General features: G+C 38.4%; 1 protein-coding gene across 6 annotated transcripts in view; it reads right to left on the reverse strand.

The window, feature by feature from the left end:
* The window catches only part of LOC137020325 (adhesion G protein-coupled receptor A3), a 186,753-nt gene that overhangs the window by 115,903 nt on the left and 58,032 nt on the right, over positions 1-12,818 (reverse strand). For all 6 annotated transcript variants that reach the window (XM_067385692.1, XM_067385691.1, XM_067385690.1 and 3 more), the window contains 4 exons: positions 7,143-7,307; positions 5,186-5,369; positions 4,108-4,257; positions 1,988-2,149 (listed from right to left, as the gene is read on the reverse strand). In XM_067385692.1, coding sequence (XP_067241793.1) covers positions 1,988-2,149; positions 4,108-4,257; positions 5,186-5,369; positions 7,143-7,307 — 661 coding nt within the window. The remainder of the gene's footprint in view (positions 1-1,987; positions 2,150-4,107; positions 4,258-5,185; positions 5,370-7,142; positions 7,308-12,818) is intronic.

Below are 12,818 nucleotides of genomic sequence, written 5' to 3' on the forward strand. Positions count from 1 at the left end.
ACCGAGGTACATACCGAACCGTGAGTTTTGTGTACCGTTACACCCCTAGTACCCACTGATAACCAGCTGCTCCCAGCTGTAGCTGTGTTCTGTGAAGAGCATCAAAGGTTTCTATTTACAACGTGTTTTTGCAACGTTGAGCTTTGTAGCCAGTCACAGACAGAGCGTGTGAACACAATGTCCAATCAAAGGCATTTAAAGGGCACCCATTATGCAAAATCCACTTTTACATGGTGTCTGGACATCTTGTAAAAAGGGGCATAATGGGTGTCCTTTAAGTCAGAATCTGTTCAATATGCGAATCACTTCGTTATAACCAACAAAGTCTGAAGACGATGTAAATGAGAGATTAATTGTGCGGCATAGACAGATTATTTTGATTATAATGGGAGTTTTCACCTGTGCTGCGACTGAACTGAAGTGATATCAGCTTCATTGATTATAAAGGCAGTGCTGTTTGACAGCTTTCTGATGGTATAACCTATTCATAATTTTAATAAAAGTTTTATTTTTCATGCTGCAAAGTTTTAGGAGTGACAACTGTATAAAATGAGGAGCTGAATGTGAAACTGTGATGTTTGACAACAGAGGGGGAAAAAAAATCATATTAAAATAGATCTGTGCATTAAAGGGTTAGTCCACCCAAAAATGAAAAATCTGTCATAAATTACTCACCCTCATGCCGTTCCACACCCGTAATACCTTTGTTAATCTTCAGAATACAAATTAAGATATTTTAGTTGAAATCCGATGGCTCAGTGAGGCCTCCATAGGGAGCAATGACATTTCCTCTCTCAAGATCCATTAATGTACTAAAAACATATTTAAATCGGTTCATGTGAGTACAGTGGTTCAATATTAATATTATAATGTGACGAGAATATTTTTGGAGCGCCAAAAAAAAAACAACAACAACAACAACAACAAAAAACTTATTTATTGATGGCCGATGTCAAAACACTGCTTCAGGAAGCATTGGAGAAGTGTTTTGACATCGGCCATCACTAAATAAGTCGTTATTTTGAGTTTTTTTGGCGCACCAAAAATATTCTCGTCTCTTTATAATATTAATATTGAACCACTGTACTCACATGAACTGATTTAAATATGTTTTTAGTACCTTTATGGATCTTGAGAGAGGAAATGTCATTGCTCCCTATGCAGGCCTCACTGAGCCATCGGATTTCAACAAAAATATCTTAATTTGTGTTCTGAAGATTAACGAAGGTCTTACGGGTGTGGAACGGCATGAGGGTGAGTAATTAATAACAGAATTTTCATTTTTGGGTGAACTAACCCTTTAAATCTTAAAGTGTAAGTGCAACAGACCAGCCACTTGTTCTGTTACCTTGATTTTCATATTAATACTAGCTTTTCATTGGATTTGTTTAATGCAATGTTTATTTAACTGAACAATATTTTAAAGGCTGCATGCTAATGTTTTAATGTATTATTTACTAATAATCATTAATAGCATTAAAAATTAACTAATTTCATTTATTTAATTTTCAAATAGTTAAAAAAATGAAAACAAAACAATTACAAAAGTTTTTGCTATGGTACCAAAATTTGTGAAATTTTAATGGTATTGGTACCGACAACTGAAATGTTTGTACTTTTTGTTGTTTTGCTTTTTTCCTTCCTTAACCTGTGCAAAATTCATTACCAAAAAAGGTTGTGAATGTCACTGTCTGCTTCTAGTACAGTTTAGATGAACTTGAAGAGTAAAAATAATTTGAAAGGCATCTGATCCATAATGAACACCTGAGTTAAACTAATTACATTAGATTCAACTTTATCATCATTGCACAGCACAAAGCCAACAAAATAATGCAAGCCATGCATAAACTAATGTAAACACTTAATATGTTTCAATATCAATTACTAATTAGAAAAAGAGTATTTTTTCCCTTCTCAGAAAAGTAGAAAAAAACATTTATCCCACATAATGAAATCTACCTGAATGAAAGCCTGTATAGAGCATCACCTTTGAGATGACGGTTGTGTTTGTGTTGAGCACGAGATCTGCGATCCGCTCCACGCACTGGACGATACGCGTACAAGCACGAGCTTCATTCTGAGCCATCCAGAGAACGTGTTCCTCCACCTGCATCATGTTACTGGCGATGACGAACACCTGGTCACCCAACTACAGAGAAACACACAATCACAGATCACTGAGAAAAAAAAAACGAGGAGGGACATCAGATGTATGTGTTTGAACTGCATATCAAATTTCCATCCATTTGGATTACACAGCTTTGAAGGGGTCCTTTTCTACTCTTTTCCATGTTCATCTGTCTTTAGAGTGTAATGTTGCTGTTTGAGCATGAAAAATGCTTCCAAAGTCCCTCCAGTTATTCTCTATATCAGTGTCACTGTTTCTGAACTCCCTGAAATGCCTCCATTGTAGTCTTGAGTTTTCTTCCAGGAATTAACACATCACAACATTCCTCATTTAAATAATTCATATGCAGAATAAAGGGGCGGGGCCTGGTTGAGTTAGTAGTGTGTTGAAACTGGCGGTTATGATAAGAGGTGGGACATTTCTCAAACACGCTCAAATTGCTGACCAATCAGAGCACACTGTGCTTTTCAGAAGGAGGGGCTTTATAGAGACAGGAATAGGATTCCTATTCATCAGTCTGTCCGACATACTGAGGGTTACCTATGTAACCGAGACGTTTATTTTTCAGATCCCATTGGCAGATTTTTGTAAACTCACTTCTTCTTGATCAATTTTTCCAGAAAACAAGACTTATTATCTTCAATCTTTTTTCTTCTGCAGTAAAAGTATCTTGATTTAAGAATGTGATGATATTTGTGCTGGAAAACAAGACAGAAATACTGAGGAAGAACAACATTTACATTTGCATTCTCCATAAATGGACTGTACCGAACTGAATTTATCTCTTGTACAAGCCATCAAAAACTATAAGAGCACTGAGATTCATGATTAAGATGAGTCTCTACAGAAGAACCGAAGGTTATATCTCATTTACTTACAATATTCACAGCTCCTATGTGACCTTGAAGCTCTTAAATGACCTTCGAACCATGACTGGAATACATTATTGTTACTTTAACTTTAAGCTCTCACTAGGCAGTGAACGAGCAGCATTAAATCTGACTGTTTGAAGAAGGCTGTAAATGAAGTGTATGCTTAGCACACAGTTAAAGTCCTGTTTTTATTTACCCATAAAGCAGCTTTATGCTAATCATATACAACACACGGCTGTAATCACGAGAGCTGTAGATTCAGCACTTCAGAAATGCAACAAAAAGCAGTCTCTACACAAGTACATGTGCATTGTTGCTTTCCAAAGGGTTCGATTATCAAATCAATGCCCATACTTATAAAATGCAACTCTGAATGCACAGTCAATAAAATGTAAATGAAAACCTCTTCCAAATGCATGCAAATGTTTGCATGCTTAGCGTGGAGTGTGTGTCTGGCCTGAAGGTCACATATGGAAGGAACAGCTCTTCTTCTGTTATGTAATTAATACAAATTTCCCCGAAGCGAGTCTGTTTTCTTCTCATTCACACATTCAACCCCTTCAAGAGCTCTTCTGGTGGAGTCTGCCAGTGTTATTAAAATGCTAAACGTGTTCACTGAACATGTGTACATAACACTTAAAGCTGAAAATAGCAGATAACAATGTGCCGTGACTCAAATTGCACCTAAATTGCACAGTAGCAGAGCGCCGCCTCAATGACAGCCGGGCAAAACAAGCGTGCGGAACAGACTGAGTCACACATGCAGACAAATCCATCACTCGCTTTAATCAGACCAGCATATCAATACAGTCTTCATCTCATCTGACTGGACATCATTTAAACAGGTCTCTGCACTTCTTCCTTATTAATATTTAAGTATTTGAATTGCATTTAACATTTCCAATCATTTGGATTACACAGTTTTAACATATACAAACTAATAAACACAATGTGTTGCATATTTGTCATTAGGAATGGGTATCGAGAGCCGGTTCCATTTTAGAAACGGTTCCAAATTACTCTGAGCTCTCTGTGCTGGACTGACTAAATATAGTCAGAATCCTGATGGATTAAATCGACTCAGGCATGATGGGATCTGTTTCTCACCTCTCTGACATGATCCACCAGGCGTGTGAGCCTTTCTACCAGGTGAGTGACAAATATCACATCCATCATGTCTCCAAACAGTGCCGCCCTGCTGGTGAGAGAGGAGAGCTGCTGCGCCAACGCCAGCGCATTGGAGACATTCACTGGTATCTGGGTTTGCATCAGACAGAGAAAGAGATGATAAACTTTACAGAATATTATGATGACTTCAGCATATATATCTTAAAGAAATCAATACTTTCATACAGCATTAGTGACATTAAAAATATTTATAATTCTACAACAGATTTATATTTTAAAAGAAAATGCTGTCCTTTTGAATTTTGTATTTATCAAAGAAAAAAAATGTATCAGTTTCCACAAAAATCTGAAGCAGCACAACATTGATAATGACCAGAAGTGTTTCCTGAGCAGCAAATCATCATATTAGAATGATTTCTGAAGGATCATGTGACACTGAAGACTGGAGTAATGATGCTGAAAATTCTGCTTTGATCACAGGAATAAATTACAATTTACTATATATTTACATAGAAAACTAAAATTCTAATAATATTTCAAAATTTTACTGTATTTTTGATCAAATAAATGCAGCCTTGGAGACTTCTTTCAAACACATTAAAAAATCTAACCGACCCCAAACTTTTAAGCTGTAGTGTAAATGAGCTTTACCAAATTCTACTAGTTAAAACCTGTGTTTGGCTGCTCGGATTGTGCGTCAAGATTATTGGATGTTTGTCTGGGACATGTTTGGATGCATTAGTGGTTGCTAAACTTAAAATAATAATTGTGGAGATTATTGAGACATGCATGAGGAATTAAAAAAAGAGGGCCTGAGCCAATCAAATCTCAAAGAATCCCTTAGCTGTGGATGTTCTCGGGCTTTAACACACAAGTGATTCAGTAAATCAAGGTCTAGTTGAACATCTGCTCAGTATAATCAGGTGTATCGTGCCAGAAGCGATTTCAGCAGGATAACGGCCCTCCAGCAGCATCATTTGGTGCCCAGGCGTCTAAGACTCCAATAAAACTCCACGTGCTGTTGATGATAATGATGATGATGATGAAGTTTACAGACCTGTGTGAGTTCATGCAGGGTGCGTGTGAATTGGCTTGCATATGAGCACTGGTTATAGTCATGCTCCGCCCAGCGGCCTGTGCGGTCACACCTCCGCCATGCCCTTTTCTCCTGAGGGGTGGAGCTAACACTGGTCACCGCACACGGCAGGAAGGCCATGAAACCAGCCAATGTCTTCGGCCACCTGAGAAAGCAACGTGTGAATGTCATTCAGCAGATCAAGTGTTTGTATTCTCTTCACTGTTTGAGGTCTCAGTGTTTTGAATCAGTTTTGTTGATTTTAGTGGATTTACAAACAAACACAATACTGATTTTTTTTTTTTAACATTGATTTCAACTATCAACATATATTGATTTAGCATTTCAAACCCAACAAACTTTTTTCTCAAATGTTTTGTTTGTAAAGTGTGCTTGAGCATCTTTCTTTACAATAAATGCCACTTAATGGCACTTAATGCACCACAAATAGCTGTGATATTTTGCAATACAACACAATACCATTCAGACATTTTACACTACCATTCAAAGGTTTGGGGTGGGTAACATTTTTTAAATGTTTTTGAAAGAAGTTTCTTAGGCTCACCAGGACTGCATTCATTTGATCAAAAATGGTGTGCTAGGTGGTTGACAGGATGTTGCTACGTGGTTTTCAAGGTATGCTGGGTGGTTGCAAGGGTGTAGCTATGTGGTTAGCAGGGTGTTGCTATGTGGATGCAAGGGTGTTGCTATGTGGTTGCAAGGGTGTGCTAGGTGGGTGACAGGGTGTGCTAGGAGTTTGCAAGGGTGTTGTTAGGTAGTTGAACGGTGTTGCTATGTGGTTGTTAGCGTGTGCTAGGTGGTTGCCAAGGTGTTGCTATGTGGTTGCCAGGGTGTGCTATGAGCTTGCAAGGGTGTTGCTATGTGCTTTCCAGGGTGTTCCTGTGTAGTTACTAGTGTGTGCTAGTTGGTTTGATGTTGCTATGCAGTTACTAGGTTGCTAGGGTATGCTGGGTGGTTGCAAGGGTGTTTCTATGTGGTTAACAGGGTGTGCTAGGAGTTTGCAAGGGCGTTGCTAGGTGGAAGAGTGTTGCTATGGTGTGGTTTCCAGGGTGTTCCTGTGTAGTTATTAGTGTGTGCCAGGTGGTTGCAAGGATGTTGTTATTTGGTTACTGGGATGCCAGGGTGTGCAAGGAGTTTGTATGGGTGTTGCTAGGTTGTTTAAGTGTGTTGCAGATGTTGCTATTGGGTTTCCAGTGTATGCTGGGTGGTTGCAAGGGAATTGCTAGGTGGTTGTAAGGGTTTTACTAGGTGGTTGCCAGGGTGTTCCTGTGTAGTTGCTAGTGTATTGTAGGAGTTTGCAAGGGTGTTGTTTGGTGGTTGAAGGGTGATGCTATGTGGCTGGCAACGTGTTGATATGTGGTTGCTAGGTTGTGCTAGATGGTTGCTAGAGTGTGGCTATGTGGTTGCCATGGTGTTCCTGTGTAGAAACTTGTGTGTGCTAGGTGGTTGCAAGGATGTTGCTATATGGTTATTATGGTGATTCTAAGTGGTTGCCAAGGTGTTGCTATGCAGTTGATAGGGTGCTAGATGGTTGAGCTCAAACTTTTGAACGGCAGAGTAAGTGTGACTTAAGTGTCTTTTTGGGAAATTGATCATGTTCTGAGTTTCACACAATACTTGAGGTTTGTGAACATGAACAGTGTCCATTTGTTGCTGTCAGTGAAGCACAAATACTCAGTAATAAATGACACTAATTCCTCTGGTAACAACAGGCTAATTTTCCAGCCCATTACAGACATGTCCTGCACAATCACAGAACATGACGCCATAGAAGCACCAATCAGAGAACTGACTTTAAAATTCAACAGAGGAAAAAAGAGGCACTGAAGCATCACAATTACAGTGATGGCGTAATGGTGTATGTGTTTGTGTTTGATGTTGCTGACGGTTCACTGGGCTTCTGTAGCTGCGGACACACCTGAAATCACCCTTGTTGCTACTGACCCTCTCGGCCGAACAGTACAGCGCAGTTGTCTCCAGCACCACGATCTCCATGCCGATTGAGCTGTTGCCACGGGAACTGGTCACGTGACACTGCCAATTACCGGAAACGCCGACATCAATGTTGGACAGGATGAGCTCGCTGCGAGACGGGGGTGAGACGACACTGAGTCACACTTGAACATTAGCCAGTTTAACAGACGGACAGAGTGAATCTAACAAAATCAGTCAAGAACACGTCTGATGAGCCTTTGTGTTGAATTATCATGAACATAATAGGAAAAAAAGAAATGTAAATGTTTTCTTTCTGGTGATCTGGACATGTTTTTGTAAGATTCAAGCTCTATGCATCTATTCAAACAACAGTATTACAATAAGGCCTCATTAGTTAATATTGGTTAATGCATTAACAATTGACAATACATTTTATGCAGTATTTATTAATTTTTGTTAACATTTTGTTAATCATAAAAACACTACTGTTCATTGTTAGTTCATTTTAGCAAAGGTTCATTAAATAATACTAATAGATGCAGCTTTTGATTTTAATAATGCAAATGTTTAAATTAACATAAGCTAAGAATAATAAATGCTTTAGAAATATTGTTCAGTGTTAGGTTAACAAATGGGACCTTACTGTGTTACCCAAATAACACTGACGTGATAAATAAAAGATGCACTTTTTGTCACTATTTGGGTTTTGTTTGAAAAAAAAAAAAAAAAAATCCATCAACATTTTTGACACTGAGCACCAACGAACACAAGATCTAAGGTTATTTGGTCTCATTCAGCTCTGCATTATTAATATGCTACAATTTCTAATGGTTTTTGTTCCTGCGCTTCTACAACATTTTCGAGGGAAACATTGAGGGACGTGAACGATTCATGCATGCAAACGCTAGCAGAGGAATAGTAAGTGGCTCAGTGAGCGCTCTCAAATCTTTCACAGTAAAAATGATTAGAGGCTCAGAGAGAGAGACAGTGACTGCTCAAGCCCGTAATCCCTCACACACACACACACACACACACACACCGGCTCTCCTCCGGAAATGTTTACTGTCTTTCCTTGATATAATGATTGTCAGTTCTCATTCTACATTTGAGTGTGTGAAGGCTGATGTTTGTGGCCTTAAACAAAGATAAAACTTTCACAGCAGACTGTTCTTTTTTAATTGTCAATTTTGTAGTTGAGTATTAGATTTACATTTAGCTCAAAACAGCGTTAAAGCAGCTATCTGTAATTCTGCACAAAATCTGAAGGCACCAAATAGAATTAAAGAAGTAACTAGCCAGGGTGTTGCTAGGTGGTTGCCAGGGTGTTGCTATGGGTTTGACAGTGTGTAAGGTGGTTGCCAGTCTGTTGCTATGTGGTTGCTGAGGTGTGCTAGGTGGTTGCCAGGGTGTTTTCTATGTGTTTCAGCAGAAATGCATCATTTTCTATGAAAACAATAATACTTAGAGTGCAAGGTAGCCCTGTTTAGTGTCTGTTTGGGAGATTATCCAGGTAAAAAAAGTGTCATAAATCAACCTGATGTGCTGATGACGTCTAATTATGGCACATTATTCTTCTCTGTTGCGGTCCGGCAACACTTAGATCCCTGATTAACGACCTCGGACCCTCGGACCAGCCCATGGCAGCACTAGAGACTGACCCATCTGTAGCACATATGGCTCAGAGACTGGTCTGAAGAGCATGCGGTCTCTGTGGCGCGAAGCAGAGCTTTGTGGTCCAGCAGCTGTGCTTGTGCCACGTTAAACTCGTAACCACATGCCAAAAATAACAGAGTGCTTCCCCTACAGAGATACGAGTGATGACAAACTTATGACACGACACAAGCAGAAATACACATAACAAACACAAAGAAAAGACTCTAAAAGAAAAGACTTTCTAAATGTCTCCTGTTGTGTTACACAAAATCAATAAAGTCATCTAGGATTAGAACAACATGAGGGTGGGTAAAATCAAATAATGATTTTAAATTTTATCTCTTTAATATTTTAATTATTGCTCCTAGACAAGAATTAAACTAAATATAGAATAGACTGCATAGCAATTAGCAACAACTTGGCAACCGCCCACAACACAGTCACAACCACATAGCAACACCCTGGCAACCAATCCATAACATATTAGCAACCACAGCAACACTGTGGAAACGACCCACAAAACAAACAAATAGCAACATCCTGGCACCCAAAAACGACAACTTAGCAACCTCATAGCAAAACCCTGGCAACCACACACATCACATTAGCAACCACATAGCAACACCCAGGAAACCACCCACAACAAAATCACATAGCAACATCCTGGCAACCACTCACAACACATTACCACCCACATAGCAACACCCTGACAATCACCCACAACACATTAGCAACCACATAGCAACACATTAACAAACACATTGCAACACACTGGTAACCACCCACAACAAAATCACATAGCAACATCCTGGCAACCATCCACAACACATTTCTAACCAAATACTGTACCAACACCCTGGCAATCACTCATAACATATCATCAACCACAGCAACACCCTGTCAAACAACCACAATAAATTCACAAGCATAGCAACATTGTGGCAATCAACCACAGCACATTACCAACCACATAGCAACACCCTGGCATTCACCCACAACACATTAGCAAGCACATTGCAACACACTGGCAACCACCCACAACAAAATCACATAGCAACATCCTGGCAACCATCCACAACACATTTCTATCCAAATACCAACACCCTGGCAATCACTCACAACATATTATCAACCACAGCAACACCCTGTCAACCAACCACAATACATTCACAAGCATAGAAACATTGTGACAATTAACCACAGCACAGTACCACCCATATAGCAATACCCTGGCAAGCACAAAAAAAAAAAAAAAAAAAAGTTTTGACAGCATAGCAACACCTGGGCAACTTCACACAATACATTAGCAACCACAAAGCAATACACTGGCAACCACCCACAACACATTAGCAACCACATAGCAACACCCTGGAAACCACCCACAACAAAATCACATAGCAACATCCTGGCAACCACCCACAACGCATTACTAACCACATAGCAACACCCAGGCAATCACCCATAACATATCCACCACAGCAACACCCTGTCAACTAACCACAAAAAGATCACAAGCATAGAAACAATGTGGCAATTAACCACAGCACACTATGAACCACATAGTAACACCCTGTCAACCACACACACAAAACATTTGTAACAGCATAGCAACACCCTGGCAACCACCCACAACACATTAGCAACCACAGAGCAACACCCTGGCAACCACACACAACATCCAATCATAATGGTAGTGAGTTTTGCACACGGTACTCACATTTTCTTCAAAATAAAATGAAATTCTGTATGTGTCCAAACAAGAGTAGAACAAGCATCAATGAGAACACACTCACACACACACATACTGACCTACATTCACACAACAGAGCTCCATTGTCCAGCTGTCCACAATCGTCTCCAGAACGCTTCATTAGCAGCATTCACAATCATGCTCTGATATTTCACAATCAGAGGATAATAACAGGCCTGTAAAGTATCGAAGTGAAGGGGCTTCACTGATGAATATTTCAAAACCCAGAGCATGAAAATAGTTCTGTCCACTATAGAGGCTCTCCTCCAGTCAGTATCAGTGGAGCTTGAACAACAACAAGAAAAGGTAAATAAACGTGAAATATTAATGAAACATTGAATACTAAAAGACCAGTAAAAGGACACAAACGCACTCAGGAACACTTTTTCATCACTCTAGTGTTTGATAAAACTTATTAATTTAGTAGATCTAAAAGCAACTTACAGTGCATTCATTCTATAGACCTACATCTTATCTGCATGGGAAGCAAACCCATGACTTTAGTGTTGCGACAAACATTTGAAAAATAAATTCACATAGAAAACAGTTCTTTAAATTATCATAATATTTCACAATATTACTGTTTTTACTATTTTTGATCAAATAAATGCAGCCTTGGTGAGCAGAAGAGACTTATCATACAGAATAGTATTTACAGTACTAATATAATAATCATCTGAATAAACTAGTCTTCTGAAAGTTTTTAATTTAAAGAAGTTATGAACAATCAATTCAAACATTTACATTTTAAATTCTTCCATGCACTTCATAATGAGTTGAACATTTGAATATATTTCTTCATTTCCTCCATCAGCAGTTTCAATTATGAGGTTTATTTGAGGATGATTTAAGGTTGATCTAAGGTTTGTCTCGGGTTTCGGCTCAACACATGAGACACTGACTATTCCATCATAAAATTCTCTTCTAAAGGTTGAACAAATATTGGCTGCTTATGGAGTCTGAGGCACCATTAGATCAGGATGATGAAGTGAAATCTGGGTTTATGGGATTAAAGACGAGTTACATACTTGTCTGTACTATATAAACAGCAGGTTACATGAGACAGTCAAGAGACTGGAAAAACAATGAACTTGACAGGAGTTTATTTGAAAGGTTTTACTCATAGAAACACCGAAACACAAACATACTAAAGCAGCGAATGAAATTCACTGGAATAAGTTTGCTGGGAACTGTGAATGTAATTGCCGTTTAGGTCACTCAGTATGTCAGTCTGTCTTCTGTTAGTCTTTCTCTCATCTGTCTAACCTGAGAGACAGACACAAACCCTCATCAGACAAACAGAACTATAATGACAGAATTAAACTCCCGTCGCCATGGTTACCACATCACATCACCCGAGAGCCAATCAGCCCAGAGAGGGCAAAAATCATCAGAGAGAACCAGAGATTATGTGTGTGTGAGTGAGAGAGTTAAAAGCAATATTTATAGTGAAGTCAAGATTAACTCAAAATCAACTCCATTTACATTCTTAATCATCTAAATCCTGACTTATGAAACAATAGTTAAGATTTTATTTTTATTTATTTATTTTTATTTCAAATGGAACAGTTGATTGAACCTTTAGACAAAGTATACATTTGCATGTGTTTTGAGTATCATATTTGATACATCAGGCTTTTATGGCTCATATAGTCTGAGAATATGAAGGAAAAAAAAAGAGCTTCATTCAGAGACTTAAACTGAGCAAAAATATGCAATTTGGTGCAGATGCTGATATTTATATGGAATTATATGGACGCTTGTAATGTACATCAATGAGATCTTTATAACAATATAGCAGATACTGACATAAAATGCATATAAATATCAATATCTGCCAAAAATATGTCTTAGTAAGATGATTTATGATTAAAGCTCTGCAATTTTAAAACATATAATGCAATGCAATACAATGATGATTGAGAGATGAACAAATAAACCTTCCTCAAAAGCCTGATGATCATATTTGATACTCATGATTTTTATAAAAAAAAAAAAAAAAAAATGATGTCTGGATAATCAAGTAAACTGAAGTTGCTTCAGCCCAGCTGAAATATTACTAACAATATCAAAGTTATTCTTAGGTTTACTTGATAAAAATTAGTGCAGATTTCACAGCAGAAAGACACGAGCTGAAGGAGGACGTTTGTGGGTCAATGACGTGACGGGTCATTTTTTTGTCCAATGGCCTTAATACTAATTAAAAAAACAAAACAAAGATATGACATCCAAAGTATGTAAAGTAGTACACTTAGG

Source organism: Chanodichthys erythropterus, chromosome 5 (assembly GCF_024489055.1).
Source record: "Chanodichthys erythropterus isolate Z2021 chromosome 5, ASM2448905v1, whole genome shotgun sequence".
Lineage (NCBI taxonomy): Eukaryota > Metazoa > Chordata > Actinopteri > Cypriniformes > Xenocyprididae > Chanodichthys > Chanodichthys erythropterus.